Below are 23,293 nucleotides of genomic sequence, written 5' to 3'. Positions count from 1 at the left end.
GTTTTTTTTTATCTTATATTTTTACTTTGGACCATTGATTCCATTAAGAAAGTAAAAAAAAATACAACTCAAATGGAATCATTCATAAGTAAAAACATGTTAAGTATATGGACCATGAAAATCCTAAACATCTTGTCTACATTTTTGTATTCATTTGATTATAGTTTTGCAAGATTGGATTGGTGTGATGAGAATAATTAAAGAAAAATATGTAAAACTAACAAGATACAATGTGATAATAACATTTTCTACGATAAACACGATTCAATCCATTACATTCCAAAACCATAACAAAAGAAAGAAAGAAAAAAAAAAGTTGCAAGGTTTAAAATTTAAAATTTAAAGAACAAGCCCTCATTTTTGGTAAATTACATACTACTACTCCCAAGTTGTCAATACTAAAAGGTCACACTTCCGCTCTCAATAATTTAAGCCGTTGATTCCAGGCTCAACCTGCCACAAAAAACAAATAAAATATCATTTGAAAATAAAGCATTCGCCAGCTGAGAAAAGACGTAAATGCCCTCCTCCTACAGAGAGGAAAGATACCTTATTGCAGATGGCTGCATTGATTCGGGATTTGCTCCATCTTCGGACTCCAATACCACCTTTTGTGTAATTGAAGACTGTAGACAAAATATAAACCAATATGAGTAAGTCCATACATTCCATTATCATGTCTCATTACCTTGTAGAAATGGAGATAAAGTTCATAAACATTTTTTATACTTCCTCAATTCCATCGCACCAAACACTATCTATCTGTTTTTGTTCCAATAATCTTATCGTCTCACACAAGGACAGGAAAGTAAACATATAACATTAGAAAATTCCTCAAGTTAGAAAACTGACCTCACAAGCAAGATCTTCAATTCCGGAGTTCACCGGAATGCTACTCCCTCCAATCCCCACACATTCCGGGCTCCCAAAAGACGTTTTCTTTGGTTTTCCATGTCCAGAAGAAGCATCATGTTTCCTCTTGAAACGCTTCTCAGATGAAGGAGAGCTTGAGCCTTCAGGAGTAGCAGTAGTATGCCTTAATTGTCTTTGACGTTTATACCCTTCAGGAAAAATGTATGCAGGAAGTTGTCTCCTACGTACATGAGACACAAAAATGTCCATTCCAGGTCTCCAAAGGTTGTAACTGTTTACCCCTTGCTTAAACTCATCTACAGTTGCCCGGATATCAAATTGTTGACCTTCTTGAACTTTGACTCCAGGTTGCCTTTGAAGACCCATAAAAAAAGCACAATGGGCACATGGTTTTGATGTATCGATGTATTCGTTTGGGAAAGGGTGGCATTGTAACATCCCGTCTGTATCACGTTCGATCTGAAAAACCATGGAAAATGGAAACACGGATTAGACATCTTTTTCACCATTTTACCCTTTGTATCGCATTCAATCTGAAAAGTATGAACAAAGACTTTTCTTTTTTGCAGTCGATGACTGTAAATGACCATTTTACCCTTTGTATGACTTATTGTACGGAATCCAAACAGAGGGTAAAATGGTCATTTACAGTCATTCAGATAACTAATTATCTAAAAGCAGAGAAAACGAAAACAGAGATTAGACATGTTTTTGACCATTTTGCCCTTTGTATCACATTCGATCTGAAACGTATGAACAAAGACTTTCTTTTTTGCACTCGATGACCAAAAGTGACCATTTTACCCTTCGACTTATTGAACGGAATCCAAACAGATACAAAGGGTAAAATGGTCATTTACAGTCACTCAGACAGTTAACTTACTAAAACCCATATAAGATTATGATAAATTATAAAAAAAAAATGTATTCATTTAAAAAAGATTTGTGACATTAAAAAATAACATAAATAGAATGGGTTATATTAGAATGGAAACTAATGGTCCATTCCATTCCATAGCATCAGAGAAAACAACCGGCTCTTTTGATTCCAATTCCATTCCTTCTCTGATTCCATCATACACAAAGTAAAAAGTTTGAAAGATGAGAAGTATGAATTAAAACCTTCAAAGTAAGTAATCTAAGGCGGGATTCCACCCATCCCCTCCATGCAAGAAGATCATCCGCATCTGCAGCTACAATGTCTACCTGCAAGTAGTTTTTATACGACTCGAAAAAAAGAGAAGGCTCAAACAGACAGCTCCAGTTTGCTTTGTTCAACTCAATCTCCTAAAATTTCATTCAAAACCAAAAAAGAAACAACATCAATAGTCTACCAAATGATCTCGATGTGCAAAAGACGTAAATGCCCCTTGTCATTGAAAATAGCCCTAGAAAACTTGTCTAGTCCTTTCTAGGGCTATGATGAGAGAGAGAGAAGGGCATTCAATTCAAGTCTTTTGTCCACTCAGATCAAACAGGGGCAAAAAGGTAAAATTATGAGAGTTTTTCTTAGTTTTACCTCGCAAACCTTATTTCCGAAAAGGAACTGCTCCACCATAACACGAAGGGTACTTGCGGAAACATTGTAACTAGAGTTCATGCATGGGTATGCGGGAGTGATGATGGGCATGAGATGGGTTCGATCACGGGACCATTTCCGTGGGTCCCACACGTTAAATCCAAGATCATCCTCTTCGATTGGGCATAGCATGACAGGGTTTGGCCAACGCCAGTTGGTATAGACTCTGAAAAAACGGGAAACCAGCATACTAGGTATTGCATTGGGATAAAGCTGGCATACCTGAGCAACTAAAAGAGCCCAATTCACTCCACCAAGAAATCCAGTAACCTAAATCAACAAACAAACAAACACCTCACTACATCATTCATAATACAATACATGACTAAATTACCCTTTAATCATCATTACAAGGAGGTTTCTCACAAATCATCCACAATGATCAATATGGAGATAGAGAAATCAAACAGTGAATTATGAACTTAAAGCCTTTTACAATTGTGTCTGTCTCAAGGACTAAAAGTGTTATAAAAAAGTGAATTATGGAAGAAAAGGGCAAATAGATTCTTTTTTGGACCATACCCAGTAAGGATCACTTTTTTGTCCCTAATTCAATGTTTCATAAAGCTTTTAGTCAATGGGACATATGCCATTTATAATCCTGATAGCATGCCTTACAGAAGAGGGCATTTAGGTCATTTACCACCACTTTAATCATCATTACGGAGAGCGGATTTTCAGAAACTATCTCTAATTGTCAGTTATAGGGCCTTTCAAAATCATCATCAAGGAGAGGGGGATGAAATGACCGACATACCCTGTTCTAGCTTAGCAACCTTTAATAAATGGTGTCTAACCGAGGGACTAAAAGTGTTGTGAAACAGTGAATTAGGGACGAAAAAGAAAAATTTTGATATAGCATAGGGACCAAAAGTGAAACTTACTCAAAACACAATTCAACACAAAAAAAAAAAAGTAGCATAAAATCAAAACCTTACATTAGAATAAACGCCACGCCTCTTAGCCCAAAACTTTAAGCATCTAAGTGTGGTGCAGAAGTTCTACAAATTTTTAAAGGCAGATGAATAGATGTCAAATACCAATAATGTAAGCATTTAAGGGTGTATATATATATATATATATATATATATATATATATATATATATTATATGTAACATAATACATGCCTCTACATTTGGAACAAGTTTAAGTATTTGATCAGCAACCCGACATCCATTAAGACTTCGAACCGTTTTCTCATCAGTGTTGTACAACACAGAATTTTGAGAGATGTCCAAATCCTGTCACAAGTTAGTTTCACAAACAAAAAAACCAAACTCAAACACATAAAACAATACAATACAATACAATTGTTTCTACCTTATAATTATATCACTAAATATATTCACATCATAAGAATAACATACTAGAACCAAAAACATAACAGTAATAAATCATCATGTGCTATTACTACTCAAATTATGATGGCATGTGATGCTACCAGTGCTACTTCTATCACATATACCACATAACATCAAAATATAGGGGCAAATAAGTAAATGTGGAAGTGGAAAGGAAATTACTTCTGGAACAATCAATAGAGATACACTGGCATAAAGAAGATCAATGGATATTCCTTGGAATTTGAACTTCATCACAGGAACATGTGCATCATTAACTGGCTGAAGATCTGATACTTCTTCCATCTCCAACAGAATATTATGCAATATAACAAAAAAATCATGCTGATAAGAAGAAATTGGGAAAATGGTTAAAACATATAGATATGAATACATCCATCATACATGAGACAAATTCATTAAACCACCTCTCGAGTCACATATGAGGGCCCAATGCATAGTGTATCAATATCAGCATTAGGACCATGTACCTGTAACAAAAATGCCTCAGTCTTTTATCATGATTTCTTCTTTTCATTCTCAAAGACACACAAAAAAAAAAAAAAAAAAAAAAAAAAAACTGTAATATTGACCTTTTATGTAAATAAATAAAAAAAGTTAAAAGGGAAATAAAGAAGTAGACGCTATTACCCCTAGGCGATAAGACCCAAAGGTACGTACAATACCATTTGCCTCCTCAACCATTTTTTCTGTGTACCCTTTTTGGCGTGTTAACTGCTTCACCCAATCTTTAATAATCTGGAAAAAATTACAAAACAAATGTTTCAAAATGATCACTCCAAAATAAATGGTTACTTACTGCAATGTGTCACAGATTCCTGAATGTTATATATCCAAAGTCCAAACTGATAATAAAATTATGGAAGGAGGTGTAGAGATGAGCACATTATGTCTTAAATAGAATAGGGCTACAAATACAATGCAAGAAATAGTAACTTTAGTTTCGTATTTATGTTGCAACAATCTACTTTCAATATTGTTCTTATTAAAGAGCTATACTTGAAAGTTAAAACATCTACCCGATTAAAAACTTGTACTTTAACAAAAAAATATCTTATTAGGACCTTATACGGAGAAAAATATACTTAATTATAGCAGTGAATAATGTTTTATACTTTTGTATTTGGAGGAAAATGCTATAACTTGTTAGATTTTTCAATGTAGAGTGTTTTGTGGGATCAAGGGAAGAAATGCAAGTAGGATGCTGAATTAAACGACTCAATGAAAGTAAATTGCTATTTTTTTTTTTTTTGCATTTAACCTCATAGAATATAGCAAATAAATACAAGAGGGTTAAATTAGTCAATTACCTGATCCAGACGACGAAGAACCTCTTCTCTCCTTGCGGTTTCTTCCATGCTCTCATATATCCCTGACTCCATCAAAAGCTTACAACAAAAACAAGGAAAATAATCATTGAAAAGTTAAGAAGAAAAACTTGGACATAAGTAACAAAATAAATTTAAGGCAAACCTCAGAAAAACCCATCATATGTTTGTTTAATTCTTAACAAAAAAAAAAAAAAAAAAAAAAAAAAAACACTATATGATTTTTTTAGTGCATTAAAACCACTATACTTTCTGAAAATCTAATTTAAGGCTTTCTAACCTCAGAAAAACCCAATCTATTTTAGAGTTAAATGAAAATATGTTGGGTTTTCATAATGTTTTCCTAAATTTAATTGAAGAAAAAAAAAGTGTATACCTTTTCCAAGAGTGAATTCCTGTGAAGGTCAGCCTCAGTGGGTCCCGCATATGATATTGGGTTCATGACACCATACTTCTTCTTCACTTCCGCCTTCTGTGACGGTGGTGCTGGTGAAGAACCATTTTCTTTCTCAGACCCCACCATCTCAAAGCAACCAAAACTCTACAACAAACCTAAATGAATAACAAACTAACATGTTTACCTAAATATGGAATATAACAAAATAACAAACACTTAGAGGCACCAAAATCACACTAAATCTAAGATTGGAATTAACAGGTTGTAAAGAAAGTAATACAACAAAAGATAATGAACTCATAAGGACTGGCTGCATTTTCATCTTTGTATAGCCATTACTACAAAATCAACATCAACAATCATCCATTTCTACTGGTTAAAAAGTCTAATTCAAGCTCATAGGTATGTTTCATAACAAAAAGTAAACTTGTTATGATTTACATGGCATAATCATGGATCATGATAAGATAACATGTTGTGAAAATTTACAACAAACATGGGGAAATGGAATGAAAAAAGTGAATGATGTTAAATTTGTAAAAAGTTTAGAGCTTAGCACAGAAGCCTCATGTCCCTTACTTCCTCTATTAGGTCATTGTTAATGCATTAAGTCAAAAAGAAACACTCATGTATTCATTGAGTCAAAAAGAAAAGGGCACCTAAGTAAAATATGCAAAAGGTTTGCATAAAAGGATGCTCCTAAATCTATAGGAGTTGATCAGTTGAACCTCTTTAATAATGTCAATGGGGTTTACCTCTTTATATTTCATATTGCTTTCTGTTTGGCCTAAACAAACTGGTATGGGATAGAATGCAGTTAATTCAACCTTGTCTAGAGGATTCTTAAAACCCAGTTTTGGCATCAATATCAACATCCAACGGTTTTTGTGAAATTCAAAACCCTAGGTTTTTAACCTTAAAATGCATAAACATCCATTGCCATTTATTATACCCTGAAAACCTAGGAACCAAGGCTGATAAACCTCAAAAAGAACCCTAACGAACAACTTCGGCAAAATTAAATCAAAATGCCAAATAAACAAACTCGAATTACCTAATTGAGTCTAATCAAGCTACAGAACTTAGTAAAATTTACCATAAAGCAGTTTGGTTGAGAAATTAAAATAAAGGCGCTAAAAAGTTTGGGCAATCACTCACCTGAATCATATCTAAACCGCTACTAACAATTAGGCATGCATAGAAACAGAGAAATGGATCTAAGCGCCATTTTTTCTAATGGAAAAACAGAAAAACGTTTGTGGGAAACCTGAGGGAGAAGGACGTCATCTGATGCATTGTAGACAAGCGGTGAATCGGAATTGGAACCGTCCTGAGGTTGAATTTTCCGGTGGTTTTTCTGATTTGAGTTTTGCGGACTGAAGTCAAAGTCTTAATTGCATCGATTTGTGTCTTAGCTGTACCTTTTCTCATTTCAATCTGTGTAGTGTTCTTATTCTTATATTCTAAGCTTACCCTTCTTCTTTATCTTTTTCAACTTTAGCCACGATTGTTTTGTTTTTTCTACAAATAGCCTTTTCATGTGCAATACTTTGACATTAAATTTTACATATTATCTCTTAAAGTTATTTGATTTTGATAAAAATACTTCTTATTTACAAAAAAAAAAAAAAAAAAAAAAAAAAGAAGTTAAATTAGACAGGACTCACGTGTTCCTAAAAATGGTTATATTATTTGTCATTCGTGTGCGCGTATCTAAACTAAGTGAATGTAGTGTGTGTATCTAAACTAAGTGAATGTAGGTCTTAAGATCTATCTTTTTTTTTTAAATTATAACAATGGGTATAGATAAAAAAAAATTATTAATGATAATAATAACTATCTTATTATTTTTAAAGAAACTACCTAATGATTTTTGAAAAAAAAATCAATGAGCCCATATTTTTTATAACCAATAAACATTTTGTATAGCCTAATGTATCAGTTGGTCCATCTAAAATTAAACAAAAACAAATTGGAAACATCATTCAGGGATTCAGCGACTTTCACGGTCTTAAGTATTCAATTGTTTTCCTACCGACTTCCATTCACTAGTCACCATCCAGCCATGCCATCAGCCACTGCCTAGTCGCCCTTTGTTGCTGTCATCCCCACCTCCAAACCACAACCAATCCACTTGTTTACAACCCGGCTCGCCACCACTAATACTTTTTGTTCTTTCATATTTTCAATTTCATTTACATTAGGAACCACATGGTTTTGGCAATGTTTTGAAACCGGACCGTAGACCGAATTGGACGTCTAACTGATTTGATGGTTCAATTGGTCTAACCGGTCTCAAAAACTAAAAAACGGATTATGTCATAATTATATTATTATTAATTTTAATTATATAAAAATTACCAAAAATGAAAAAAAAATCCAATTTTTCCGGTTCAACCAGACCGGTTTTTACCGGTTAACATAATGAGCGGTTTTTTGGCCTATAAGAACCAGTTCCGGGACCAGTTGAACCGGCCGATCCTGTCCGGTTTTCAAAACATGAGTTTTTGGTTCTAGATTCACAACTGGTGTTGTTCGTAAGTATCCATACGAATCATGTATCACGTATAACATTGATGAGGTAATAACAATCTTCACAGTGCAAATAAGAAGATACATAACCCCAACATGAGTAATAACTTATGAATTGTTATTCATGGCAAGTATGTTGGAATATTATTTTAAGAGGAAACAATGGAACTATGTAGCTTGTTTCATATTATTAACCAACTTTTGTTTGTATTATTTAGGTTAATGGTTAGAGAGGAAAGGAGTGTAAAAAATGTTTGAATACTTACAAAAGTGGTGAATATTTCATTTGTATTTTGACAACTATTATTTACCATGGTTTATAAAGGAAATGAGTGTAGACAATGATGTCAATCACTGCTTAAATATGAGATGGTTAAAGTGAAGGGCAGTCACATTAGTTTTGTATGACAAAAAGATCCGATTAAACTTAATGGAAAATTCTACATAGTTGTTGTAATGTTAGCTTTATTGTATGGATCTAAATATTAGCCACTAAACACGAAAATTGTATCGATTAAGATGTTATCATCGAACATGAAAAACTACTAGGATTGATGTCGATCCTATTGGTTTGAGGTAAGGAAGATTGTGGCGGTTCATACATATCCAATTAGAAAATTGGTAGTTACAGTTAGGAAAGTAGAGATTATCGATGCTGTAATATTTGGAGGAGATGACACCCTGAGAACGAAGTGGGAACATAGTGTAAGGTTAGACTTAAACAAGTTGGCTCTTATCGATGACATGATTTCACATAAAAGAGTGTTACGTCTTAGAATCAGTGTAGTTGAGTAGTACAAACATGCTTTAAGTACTAATTTTCTTTCTATTCTTTGTGGCTTCCATATAATATTCTTTCTTACTTTTTATCTATTTACTTTCAAATTTTTATTGCTAGTATCTATTTAATGATGTATTTTTTTAAAAAAATCTTTCACTATTTTATTATTTATACATGTATTTATTTATTATTTCCCCCTCTCTACTCCTAAGTCCCATCATTTATATTAATAAATGTTTTTTTAGTCGCCTACCATTTTTATTGACTATTATGGGTGGAAATTTTCATATTCAAATGCGAGCTAATATTTTTTCCTTGTTGAAATTCATCGATCAAAGCATTCTTATTACCTTTGAGTAAAGGCTCGATATCTAGGTATTGCATTCCCTTTACCTCATTCTTATATATATATATATATATATATATATATATTCTTATTGTTGTTGTTTTTAGTTTTTTCTTAAACTGTGTTTATCTTTTTTTGTCCTTTTTGACTTGATATGTGTACATACATATATGTATGTATGTTTATGTATTAGTAGTTATAGACCTATCTTTGAAGTCTAGTAGGGGACTTAGAGTATTTTTTGGTGGAAGCATGATTTTACTAATTTAAATTACTTAAAGCATAATATCAATGTTATCACCCTTTCTGAATGTTCTTTTTTTCCTTAGATCGCACTTTGTTAAAGACATTTGTAGAATCTAGCAAAATACAATTGCCAAAGGCCCTTCAATATAGTTTGTTGAAGGTCGGTGTTATGTATGAAAGAGCTGGAAATTGTCGTCATCTCTGACAAACACGTGTATATCCTTAGCAGTGTTTAGTAAATGCACCTAACTTAGGATGGTCATCCAAGGTATAATTTGTATATTGAATAATGAATAAATGAACCGATTGAAATTGACTAAAAATACCCTTTTTGAGTTAAAATTGAAGAAATAAGAGATTTATCACACACTGTATTTATAAATATTATATTCTACAAAATCCAATACCTTGAAAACTGTAAATATTGAATTTCCTACCAATTCACATCCACACAAATTAACCAAAACTTAATTTATTAACATAATATAATCATATGATCTTGATTTTATTTTATTGTTTTCATATATATATATGAAAAGGAAACAATGTAATTGGTCTGTTATGTCAAATACATGGTTTCACATGGTTTCAACTAGGAACTAAGTTTTGATGGCTAAAGTACAATTGTGAAACTAAAAATATTGAGGTTATACATGTATGTATATGTGTGTATTATTTATGTTTTATAATCTTCGAATTATTACAATAAACATGTAAATATCAAGGTGAAGGAGATAATTCAGTTGTTTTCAAAATTAGACATATATAGCAATTATATGGCATAAATTGATTGTGTTGTAAGAAAATCAAATAAGTGTGGAAAAATAAAATATGTACATTAAATATCATAATGATAAAACAACATTCTCATAGTAATTTAGTGTTAAGAAGATGAAAGTTATACCTTGATATCTTTGATTAACCGAAGCGATTGATCCTTTAGATCTTGGTGTTTATTAACCTTCTATGTGTTCTTCTCTGCCACCTTTATCTATTAAAGTGGTTTGTAGAGTTTGGTGAGAGTAAATAGATAATGGTCTTCTATATAGTAATCAAAAGGTCGGAGGGTCGGTGCTACGTGGTAAAGATGCAGATAATTGTATTAATCCATTGCGTGTATGTATGTATGTATGTATGTATGTATGTATGTATGTATGTATGTGTATATATACATATGTGTGTGTTAACATGTGTATGTGTTTAGAAAAAGAGAGAGTAAGAGAGAGAGAGAGAGAGAGAGAGAGAGAAATGGAAGGAACAAATGTGATATTTAACTATGACCTTAAAAATTATATTTTCTATATTTTGTTATAAATCTGCAATAATGACTTAAAAACCCTCAAAAAGTGTAGTTCAAATGTCATATTGATTAAAATTTTGTAGTTGTGTTTATATTGAATAACATCTTAAAATGGAATAACTGATATGTGACAACCCGATATTTCAACTCTTTGTAACGACCAAAATGGGTCAAGTATTGTAACCACTTCTGAATAATAAAAATTTACTTTCATAATAAAATGTACAAATAAGTTCTATTTAATTTCCTTCTATGATTAAATGTCTTTGAACCATGATCGTACGTAAAAAGAACGCCCAAATCCGACTTCATATAGCGAAGTTATGATTTTTCCAAGTTCGGCTTAGCAACAGACAGCTAAAAACTCGAATCGGAGATCGAACGACTTTTGGCCGGAATGACCTAAACGAGAATCGAAGGTCTCGACAATGGTATTCCAGCGGTAAAAAGTCTGGCAAAAACCGACATCAGATAAAGAAGTTATGAATTTTCTAAGAAATTCCTTAAACACGATGGATTTTTAATAAATAATAAAAAAAATAATTTTGGAATTTGCCGACGGAGTCTAAACGAAAGTTGTAGAGCGTAGTCTCACCTACGCGAGGATATAAAGACCATCGACAACGGAGTTCGTATGAAGAAGATATGAATTTTTGAAGTTTATTAAATAAATTAATTATTTATTTAATTCAAAATTCGGATATTATCCGAAGGGGAGTCAGCGTCCTCCTCCGAGGTACGCGCTGCGTACCCCTGTACGCCACGCGTAACCGAGAGGATTGGCCTCTGATCGTCCACGTCGCGCTATCCGAAGAAACCGACCCATCCGACCCGTCCGACCCGACGTCCCATCCGACCCGCGTACCCAGCAACCCGTCCCATCCGAACCGAGGCAGTCGAGGCTTCGGTCATGCATGACGTACGCGTACGCGCTGCGTACGAGCGTACGCCCCGCGTACCGAGGCAGACCAGCCTTACTATAAATAGGATGCGAGGGTTTCCAAAGAAAGGGTTCATTTCTCTTCTCTCTCTCTCAACTTTGCCTCGTTTTCCGTGTCCGTTCAAACCCGAAGCTCTGGTCTTTTTGGCTCAAGTCCCGAAGGTCGATTTTACTCCCAAGATTCCCAAGAATCCCGAGGAAATTCCGTTTCCCGAGACGAAACTCTGCCCGGTTTTCCATCTCGCTATCTCCAAAACTTTCAAGTGAGTTTCATACCCCTTAATCAACCTTTTTAATTATTCTAAATACTTTTATATGCTTTCAAGAGGGGGGGATTACAAGTAAAACACACGAGTATTATCGTGTGTTACATAAAGAAACTCTTTTATATACTTTTATATATTCAAATCACATGCGATTTATAAACATTTAAAGGAACTTATATATATATATATATATATATATATATATATATATATATATATATATAACATATGTTACAATAGCATTTTATCTTTTAAAATATAAAGTTGTTGTAATGCATGTATAAACTAAACTGTTCTTAGAATTTTCTTATCTATCCTAGACTCTACACCAAAAATCTATACTTTCATAAACAAGTGATTCCTTTTCTCACTATTTCTAAACAAACAAGACACACTTTTTGAAAACTATAATAGGTATAGTTTTACGAACAGATTTCTAACTCTTATGTACTAGAAACATATATTTCAAGAAGTTTACTTTCGTATACAAGAACATACGTAACATTTTAACAAGTAGATCTGTTTTTATACCACGGTTTTGTGAGACACTAACTTCATGTACGTTCGAGTACACATTTCAAGTCCTGTATTATATACCAGAATCCCTTGGAGGGGGAGCATGGTGTTTGTGTATAGATCTATACGGGCTTGACAACCCGCGCCCTGACTGTTAGCTGCAGTCCACCGTTTGGGGTGACAAACGTCATAACATTCCAACGCCTGAAGAACGTTGTGTATAGGCATTCCGAGTCAATAGTATGGTTATAAAACTCACAAGGGGTATTAAAAATACATTGATTTACAAGGTTTTCAAACTCATTGGTTATTTTACATTTACATACATTTTGGAAACAAACATTGGTCTTGAGTGAAGGCTACTTTTATACTAGTAGAAAATATAGGATTTTCTAAACACAAACAAACAAAGATAAAACATTTCATTTCATTCAAACATTGTCACTTAAATACTTATGAAATTCACCAGCTTAAATGCTGATCTACTCTTTCAAAATTACTTGTATGTCCCAGGGATTCAGTAATTTCATGTACTAATATGCTTTTGAAGAAGAGATGCTGCGGCGCCAGTTTAATCTCGTATTTTTGACATCATATTGTAATTGAGTTTTGAACATGTAACTTTTGACAAATGTAAACTTTCAATTATATATATGATGGTTGTATTGCTTTCTTTACTATGTATTCAATTGTTACGTTACCACATGAAGTCATCCGCCCCCGAACGTTTCCGCCGTTCAGGTTTGGGGGTGTGACAGATTGGTATCAGAGCAATGTTTATAGTGAACTAAGCATATCGAACCACATAAGATATACAAACTATAAATGCTTAAGGGACTAATACTCTCTGACAAAACAAATTTTCTTTTACACTTAAGCAGCATTTCGTTCAACTCAAATTGATAGTTCATTTAAGTACAATTACATGCATACCACAAACTATTTTCATGTTATACAACTATACAAGTATTTAGGCAAGTTGACACTACGATTGAGACTCGATATATGTAATCAGATTTTGGACAAATATAGCGTGATCAACTATATTTGCCCAAGATTGGACCAACGTATATCGAGGAATGATCGTAGTAAGCAACAAGTCAAACCTTACCCAACCATTACAAGAATCAAACACAAGAACTTAAATACTATAGGAGTATTTGCTATCTAAACTAGTTTAACTTACATGTTTTACATGTTCCGACTTTACTCAATTCTTATAACCCTATTTCTCGTACAGTTAAATGGCTGGATTTCACCACCCTAGCGACCCCTACTTTCCCAACCAAGGCAACGGAGGATGGATCGAAGATGATCCCGAAGAGGACGAGGAACCCATAGAAGTGGGTGATGACTCCGGTACCGACTCAGAGCCGGAAGTTATTGATCCACCACCCATTCAACCTCCCGTCTTCGTAAGGAACTTTCAAGGACCGACTCCCGTCTGGGGAAGTCACCTCCACCATTGGAGCCAACAGCAAAACCTACGCCCTCCCTACGGCATGTGCCGGGACTTCTATGATGTCCGCGGCGGAGGTTCGGCTGATCGAGCACTCCCGGTAATGGTGGGTAAGTTAGCCAATCAGTCCTATCAGTCTGGAGTACAAGCTAGTCGACTCCGGGATATCAATGTGGAAGTGCAGGTTCACACTTCTGACATCCGTAGGCTGGACAAGATGCAAGACAACGCCCAATTCCAAGCTGAAGCATTTCAAGCGCAAATGATTGCAGCCCTCGCCGAACTAAGGGAACAACAAGCCGCTTTCGATAGGCGTCTAATGGAGTCAAAGCAATCAGATACGGAGTCAAGCTCCAAGCGCAACCTTCGACGCAAGTAGTGCTTGTCAAGGACTCAAATTTTGTTATAGCGTAGGACCTCGGCTAAAAGTCTTTAAATTTCTCGAACTTTGTAATCGGAGACCCTTATAGGGGTCAAGTTTTCATGATCGTTGTAACAACTTTTATATTAATATAAGTGGCACTATTACTACTATGTTAAGTATTTCGTTCGAACCTTGAATGGTCTTTGTGAACCCAAATACTTGTTTCATACCTTCAGTCTTACAAATAACTTTCATTCTTCTATTTTAAGACTCATACTATTATCTGTTGTTGAACTATAGCGATTTAGTTCATGAGACACATACATTTTCCATTCTATGAAATTCTTATCCTTGTCTTTTCAATCTATAGTTGAAGGATGCCTCCGCGTAGGAACCCAAGGCGAAACAACGGTGAGGAAGCACCTATACCACCTCCACCACCCCAATTTGATGCTGTTATGTTTCAAGCAGCAGTCACCGCAGCGGTAGCAGCTGCCATGTCACAGATCAATAACTCGAGTACTAATGGCTCGGGATCTGGCACACACCTATCCAACCATGGCGAGAGTCATGGACCACCTCGAGAATGCACCTATAAGGACTTCACTAATGCCAAGCCCCGAATGTTTTATGGTACTGGTGGTGTGATGGCCCTGAGGCAGTGGATTGAAAGGACGGAGGCAGTCTTTGAAATATGCTCCTGCCCCGAGCACAGCAAGGTCAAATTTGCAACTTTCACCCTTCTCGATAAAGCTTTAACTTGGTGGAATGGCCACGTTAAAGTACTTACCCTAATCGTGGCGAACTCCATAAGCTGGGAGAGCTTGAAGGCCATGATGATGAGAGAATACTGCCCACGGGGAGAAATTCAAAAGCTTGAACACGAGCTATGGACTCTCGGAATGGTAGGTACCGACATCGCTACTTATACCAACAGATTCTGCGAACTGGCAATCCTTTGTCCAGATATGATTGCTCCCGAGAGCAAGAAGATAGAAAGGTACATCTGGGGACTGACGCTCCAAATGCGATCAAGCGTGTTAGCGTCTAAACCTGACACCTTTGAAAGTGCTAAGGAACTGGCACAATCTCTGATCGACTACGGAGGTCATCAAAACTCAACCACTTCTGCACCAGCACCACAGAAAGGAAACAACAACAACAACAACAACAACAACAACAGCAACAATAACAACAATGGCAGGAAGAGAGCATGGATTAAAGGGAAGGGTGGGTCTTCCCAAGAATCCGCAAAGAAACAACTGGTATCAGTAAATGCTGCCACTGTACCAGCTACAGCCCCTACAAATACCTACCCAACAAAGCCTTATATAGGTAACCTCCCAAAATGCACCAAATGCAATTACCACCACCATGGACCTTGTCGAGATATGCAGTGCGCCAACTGCAGCAGGAAAGGACACACAGCCCGTTTCTGCAAGGAACCCGCAAAGCCGATCACTCAAGTTCCCGGTGCGGGTGTAGGGCAGGCTTGCTACGGTTGTGGCGAGGTGGGCCACTACAAGAGAAACTGTCCTAAGGCAGCAGGCATCGGAGGTGTGGGACGAGTTTTGGCAATAGGCCACGACGAAGCTGTAGCTGACCCAACTATAGTTGCTGGTACGTTCCTTCTCGATAATTCATACGCATGCATATTATTCGATAGTGGAGCGGAGAGAAGCTTCATGAGTCAAAACTTTATTCATTTACTTAAACTTAAACCTAGCAAATTAGAAAAATCATTCACTGTAGAGATGGCCAATGGAAAAACCGAAAACACAAATTGCATATACATGGGCTGTACGTTAACATTAGACGGCCATTCTTTCCCAATCAATCTCATGCCGGTTCAAATTAAAAGTTTCGACGTTATAGTCGGCATGGATTGGTTGAGTCTTCTTCGCGCCGACATCATGTGCTTTGAGAAGGCAGTCCGTCTTAACCTCCCTAACAACGAAACATTAGTTGTCTACGGCGACAAATCTAGTACAAACCTTCGCATCATTTCGTGCATCCAAGCTCGAAAGTGCTTGCGGAAGGATTGTCGAGCATTCCTAGCGCACATCGTCGATACAAGTCAAGAACTGAAGGACATCAAGAGCATCTCGGTAGTACGCGACTTTCCCGATATCTTTCCAGAAGAACTACCAGGATTACCACCGCAACGCCAAGTCGAGTTCAGAATCGACTTAATTCCAGGAGCTACCCCAATAGCGAAGTCGCCTTATCGTCTTGCACCAGCAGAGATGCAGGAACTTTCCAGTCAACTTAATGAACTCCTTCACAAAGGATTCATAAGACCAAGTTTCTCACCTTGGGGAGCACCGGTCTTGTTTGTAAAGAAGAAAGACGGATCGTTCCGTATGTGCATCGACTACAGAGAACTGAACAAACTTACTGACAAGAACCGCTATCCTCTACCCCGTATTGACGACCTATTCGATCAACTTCAAGGGGCGAACTACTTCTCCAAAATAGACCTACGATCCGGATATCACCAATTACGAGTTCTAGAGGGGGACATTCCAAAGACAGCCTTCCGAACTCGTTATGGACACTATGAATTCGTGGTGATGCCGTTCGGATTAACCAATGCACCAGCAGTATTTATGGACCTAATGAATAGGGTATGCCGCCCTTACTTGGATCAGTTCGTCATCGTCTTTATCGATGATATACTTATCTACTCTCGAAGTGAGGAAGAGCATAGTCAACACCTACGAAAAGTCCTAGAAACACTGCGAACGGAGAAACTCTATGCGAAGTTCTCTAAATGCGAATTTTGGATTCGAAGAGTCGAATTTTTAGGTCACGTTGTTAGCGAGAAAGGTATACACGTGGACCCCTCCAAAATTAAGGCTATTGAGAACTGGTCGGCACCAAAGACACCTACAGAAATTCGTCAATTTCTAGGTCTAGCTGGCTACTATCGCAGATTCATAAAGAACTTTTCGAGCATTGCGAAACCTCTTACTTCATTAACCCAGAAAGGTGTGGCCTTTGACTGGGAAGCAAAACAAGAGAAGGCATTCCAGACACTAAAGCAGGCCTTGTGCACCGCACCGATACTATCCCTCCTCGAAGGGATAGAAGACTTCGTAGTGTATTGCGACGCTTCAAATCAAGGACTTGGTTGTGTTCTTATGCAGAGAAGGAAGGTTATCGCTTATGCCTCCCGACAGCTTAAGACACACGAAGTGAACTATACGACACACGACCTCGAGTTAGGAGCAGTGGTATTTGCTCTGAAGATCTGGAGGCACTACTTATACGGAACAAAGAGTACTATATTCACCGATCACAAGAGCCTTCAACACATTTTCGATCAGAAGGAACTCAACATGCGACAACGACGATGGGTTGAGTTACTGAATGACTACGAACGCGAAATTCGTTATCATCCTGGCAAGGCCAACGTAGTAGCCGACGCCCTCAGTCGAAAGGAATATACTGGTCGGAGGGTCAAATCTCTGACCATGACTATCCATTCCCACTTATCCACACAAATTAAGGAAGCACAAATGGAAGCTTTGCAACCTGAAAATTTGGCGGGTGAATCCCTGCGAGGAATGGAGAAGAATTTAGAAGTCAAGGGTGGTGGAGCCTACTATCTCATGGACCGAATCTGGACCCCAAATCATGGTGGTTTCAGAAACGTAGTCATGACCGAGGCTCACAACTCAAGATATTCCGTTCACCCGGGTTCAGATAAAATGTATCTGGATCTTAAGAAACTGTACTGGTGGCCTAACATGAAAGCAGAAATTGCTACCTTCATGAGTAAATGTCTTACTTGCGCTAGGGTTAAGGTCGAGTATCAGAAACCGTCAGGACTACTACAACAACCAGAAATACCGGAATGGAAATGGGAGCGGATTACTATGGACTTCATAACCAAGTTACCCAAGATGACAAGTGGACTCGATACCATATGGGCCATTGTCGACAGGCTGACCAAATCCGCACATTTCCTACCCATCAAGGAGACTGACAAAATGGAGAAGCTTACAAGACTTACTTAAGGGAAGTAGTGCGACTGCATGGTGTTCCGATATCCATTATCTCCGATCGAGATAGTAGATTCACTTCAAGATTCTGGCAGTCACTACAAAGTTCCCTGGGAACTAGGCTAGACATGAGTACAGCCTACCACCCACAGACAGACGGACAAAGTGAGAGAACAATACAAACTTTGGAAGACATGCTGAGAGCCTGCGTGATTGACTTTGGAAAGGCATGGGATATTCATTTACCCCTTGTCGAATTTTCATACAACAATAGTTATCATACAAGCATAAAGGCTGCTCCGTTTGAAGCCCTCTATGGTCGAAAGTGCAGATCCCCTCTGTGCTGGACTGAAGTTGGCGATACCCAGTTAGCTAGAGGAAGAGTTCCTGAAAGCACTCTCACCGGTCCGGAGATCATACGTGAAACAACAGAGAAGATCGTTCAGATCCGTGAACGATTGAAAGCCTCAAGAGACCGACAGAAAAGCTACGCCGACCAAAGGAGGAAACCTTTGGAATTCCAGGTAGGAGACCACGTCTTATTAAAGGTCTCACCGTGGAAGGGTTTAATACGATTTGGAAAGCGTGGGAAACTAAATCCAAGATACATAGGGCCTTTCGAGATTCTTGCCAGAATCGGCCCTGTGGCTTACAAGCTTAACCTACCGCGCGAACTTAGTAACATCCATCCAACCTTCCACGTCTCAAACTTGAAAAAGTGTCTGTCCGACGAGGCTCTTGTTATTCCACTCGACGAGATCGAGATCAATGAGAGCCTCAACTTTGTGGAAGAACCAGTAGAAATCATGGACCGAGAGGTCAAACAAACAAAACAAAGTCGCATACCCATAGTGAAGGTTCGCTGGAACGCCAAGCGGGGACCCGAAATCACATAGGAACGCGAAGATTAGATGAAACAAAAGTACCCTCATCTCTTTCATGTTCACTACTATCTTTACTACTTTAAATTTCGGGACGAAATTCTCTCTAACGGGGGGATGATGTGACAACCCGATATTTCAACTCTTTGTAACGACCAAAATGGGTCAAGTATTGTATCCACTTCTGAATAATAAAAATTTACTTTCATAATAAAATGTACAAATAAGTTTTATTTAATTTCCTTCTATGATTAAATGTCTTTGAACCATGATCGTACGTAAAAAGAACGCCCAAATCCGACTTCATATAGCGAAGTTATGATTTTTCCAAGTTCGGCTTAGCAACAGACAGCTAAAAACTCGAATCGGAGATCGAACGACTTTTGGCCGGAATGACCTAAACGAGAATCGAAGGTCTCGACAATGGTATTCCAACGGTAAAAAGTCTGGCAAAAACCGACATCAGATAAAGAAGTTATGAGTTTTCTAAGAAATTCCTTAAACACGATGGATTTTAATAAATAATAAAAAAAATAATTTTGGAATTTGCCGACGGAGTCTAAACGAAAGTTGTAGAGCGTAGTCTCACCTACGCGAGGATATAAAGACCATCGAAAACGGAGTTCGTATGAAGAAGATATGAATTTTTGAAGTTTATTAAATAAATTAATTATTTATTTAATTCAAAATTCGGATATTATCCGAAGGGGAGTCAGCGTCCTCCTCCGAGGTACGCGCTGCGTACCCCTGTACGCCACGCGTAACCGAGAGGATTGGCCTCTGATCGTCCACGTCGCGCTATCCGAAGAAACCGACCCATCCGACCCGTCCGAAGCCCCGACTCGTCCGACCCGACGTCCCATCCGACCCGGCGTCCCATCCGACCCGCGTACCCAGCAACCCGTCCCATCCGAACCGAGGCAGTCGAGGCTTCGGTCATGCATGACGTACGCGTACGCGCTGCGTACGAGCGTACGCCCCGCGTACCGAGGCAGACCAGCCTTACTATAAATAGGATGCGAGGGTTTCCAAAGAAAGGGTTCATTTCTCTTCTCTCTCTCTCAACTTTGCCTCGTTTTCCGTGTCCGTTCAAACCCGAAGCTCTGGTCTTTTTGGCTCAAGTCCCGAAGGTCGATTTTACTCCCAAGATTCCCGAGAATCCCAAGGAAATTCCGTTTCCCGAGACGAAACTCTGCCCGGTTTTCCATCTCGCTATCTCCAAAACTTTCAAGTGAGTTTCATACCCCTTAATCAACCTTTTTAATTATTCTAAATACTTTTATATGCTTTCAAGAGGGGGGGGGGATTACAAGTAAAACACACGAGTATTATCGTGTGTTACATAAAGAAACTCTTTTATATACTTTTATATATTCAAATCACATGCGATTTATAAACATTTAAAGGAACTTATATATATATATATATATATATATATATATATATATATATATATATATATATATATATATATATATATATATATATATATATATATAACATATGTTACAATAGCATTTTATCTTTTAAAATATAAAGTTGTTGTAATGCATGTATAAACTAAACTGTTCTTAGAATTTTCTTGTCTATCCTAGACTCTACACCAAAAATCTATACTTTCATAAACAAGTGATTCCTTTTCTCACTATTTCTAAACAAACAAGACACACTTTTTGAAAACTATAATAGGTATAGTTTTACGAACAGATTTCTAACTCTTATGTACTAGAAACATATATTTCAAGAAGTTTACTTTCGTATACAAGAACATACGTAACATTTTAACAAGTAGATCTGTTTTTATACCACGGTTTTGTGAGACACTAACTTCATGTACGTTCGAGTACACATTTCAAGTCCTGTATTATATACCAGAATCCCTTGGAGGGGGAGCATGGTGTTTGTGTATAGATCTATACGGGCTTGACAACCCGCGCCCTGACTGTTAGCTGCAGTCCACCGTTTGGGGTGACAAACGTCATAACATTCCAACGCCTGAAGAACGTTGTGTATAGGCATTCCGAGTCAATAGTATGGTTATAAAACTCACAAGGGGTATTAAAAATACATTGATTTACAAGGTTTTCAAACTCATTGGTTATTTTACATTTACATACATTTTGGAAACAAACATTGGTCTTGAGTGAAGGCTACTTTTATACTAGTAGAAAATATAGGATTTTCTAAACACAAACAAACAAAGATAAAACATTTCATTTCATTCAAACATTGTCACTTAAATACTTATGAAATTCACCAGCTTAAATGCTGATCTACTCTTTCAAAATTACTTGTATGTCCCAGGGATTCAGTAATTTCAGGTACTAATATGCTTTTGAAGAAGAGATGCTGCGGCGCCAGTTTAATCTCGTATTTTTGACATCATATTGTAATTGAGTTTTGAACATGTAACTTTTGACAAATGTAAACTTTCAATTATATATATGATGGTTGTATTGCTTTCTTTACTATGTATTCAATTGTTACGTTACCACATGAAGTCATCCGCCCCCGAACGTTTCCGCCGTTCAGGTTTGGGGGTGTGACATGATATGAGATGAATAATTTGTTACATCCTTTTGTCTAGATTTTATAATAAGTGTTTATGATACATCATGATACTTGAAACAATATAACTATCATAGGAATAAAAGAATAGAAATGAAAGGCAAATTTCCCTTGATTTTTAAGTTTTTTAATAGCTTTCCCTACATCCACTCTTAAAGAATTACAAAGAGGCTTAATATATTATAGCAATACTTTTTTAAAAATGGAGTATGGTTTTCTTACAAGTTAATAATACAATAAAGAGGATAAATACCATATGTGAGAACCCCCCCCTTCACCCCAATAGTCTAACAACCAATATGAAGGAGTTTATACAATTGCAATGTCTCCATAGCAAGAGAAATAGACCTTACTTATAGATTGTTAGTTCCTTACTGCTAGAGCAAGTATGTAGAAGTAGTAAACAACCTAAGTAAACCTTAAGAAAATATGATAAATCAATATTTATATGTGATCAAATTGAAATGAATCAATGACAATAAATACATAAAATGAAAATATTCATTGTGGTACACATATACATGCTCTCACTTGATATATGATACAGTTAAATGACTATTAATTACCTTAAAATATTTGGGAAAAGTCTATTATAATGCCAAATGGCTTGGTGTTTTATTTTCGGAATAAATGTTTTCTAATGATTCAAGATTAATCTTGAAGTGTGTTACAGTTGGCCATAATTTTTATGTTACTGTTGAAACTATTGGATTAGTGTCTAAGCACATAACTATATTTGGTATGTACTTGACCCGGTTGTGTATGGTCCTTTTGGGTTACCTTCACTAAACCAACTTGATAGGATGATTTATGGAGAGAGAGAGAGAGAGAGAGAGGTTATTATGGTTTATTAGTATATTATATGAATAATATATTAAAAGAGAAATCATATTGTTTAATTAATATTAGACAAGAATTAATTAAGAATTAATTCAGTAGCTAAATGACATTAATTAAATAAAGGGGACTAGAACTGTCAATTGTGTGATAGTTGAACATTGAGCTAATGAGCTCCATGGAAGTTGGAGTGGACGAAATCTATGGTTAAACCCATTAGAATTCGTCCAAGGCTTCTAAGGAAGGAGTCCATGCGTTGCTTAGGGCCTAAGCAGTCAGATTAGGGTTTCCTAGTTCAAAACCCTAATAGCCTCACTATATAAGGAACCCCTAAGGACCCAAAAACGTGTGGAAGTAATCCCTAAGGGTTCTTTGACGTTTTTGGTGCCCTCTTCTCTTGCTTGTGGTGTTTGTAAGCCATTATAGGAGTGACATTTGTGACTCTAAGCTCCAAGACAAGAAGATTCAAGCCATTATTGTAAAGGTAATCATCTAGATCTGATATTATATGATAATTTTGAAATTTGTATGCTAAATCTAGGGTTCATAACTCTTGGATGAATTGCATGTACAATAGAGAAACCTAGATCCAAGCTTTAGGGTTTGCATGAGCACATAGGATGTTAAGCATAACATTTCTGGTCGAACCCGCCCAACCCAACTAAGAAGAACCGAACCTGACAAACACATATTTTATTTTGTGTAAAACTC

General features: G+C 36.6%; 1 protein-coding gene across 1 annotated transcript; it reads right to left on the bottom strand.

Moving 5' to 3' along the window:
* Nucleotides 1-233: 233 nt before the first annotated feature.
* LOC145093645 (nuclear poly(A) polymerase 2-like) lies at nucleotides 234-6,944 on the bottom strand. The gene is made up of 13 exons (XM_079031841.1): nucleotides 6,807-6,944; nucleotides 5,519-5,694; nucleotides 5,125-5,202; nucleotides 4,445-4,552; nucleotides 4,222-4,284; nucleotides 3,977-4,138; nucleotides 3,581-3,694; nucleotides 3,391-3,453; nucleotides 2,393-2,722; nucleotides 1,996-2,160; nucleotides 853-1,332; nucleotides 550-626; nucleotides 234-453 (listed from the first exon to the last, which is right to left on the bottom strand). The coding sequence occupies exons 2-13, from the start codon at nucleotides 5,663-5,665 to the stop codon at nucleotides 429-431; spliced, it is 1,812 nt and encodes a 603-aa protein (XP_078887967.1). The 5' UTR covers nucleotides 5,666-5,694; nucleotides 6,807-6,944; the 3' UTR covers nucleotides 234-428.
* Nucleotides 6,945-23,293: the final 16,349 nt, after the last annotated feature.

This window comes from Lactuca serriola, chromosome 3 (assembly GCF_051521515.1).
Source record: "Lactuca serriola cultivar US96UC23 chromosome 3, Lser_US96UC23_V15, whole genome shotgun sequence".
In the NCBI taxonomy this organism is placed as follows: domain Eukaryota; kingdom Viridiplantae; phylum Streptophyta; class Magnoliopsida; order Asterales; family Asteraceae; genus Lactuca; species Lactuca serriola.
Note: the sequence above shows the minus strand (reverse complement) of the source record. Positions and strands in the feature narration are given on the sequence as shown.

Coding starts and splice junctions, on each gene's coding strand:
- LOC145093645 (XM_079031841.1), bottom strand. CDS start 5,665: ATGGTGGGGTCTGAGAAAGAAAATGGTTCTTCACCAGCACCACCGTCA. Junction 4,553..5,124: donor TTCTTCGTCGTCTGGATCAG/GTAATTGACTAA, acceptor AATTTTTTCCAG/ATTATTAAAGATTGGGTGAA. Junction 1,333..1,995: donor TTAGATTACTTACTTTGAAG/GTTTTAATTCAT, acceptor ATGGTTTTTCAG/ATCGAACGTGATACAGACGG.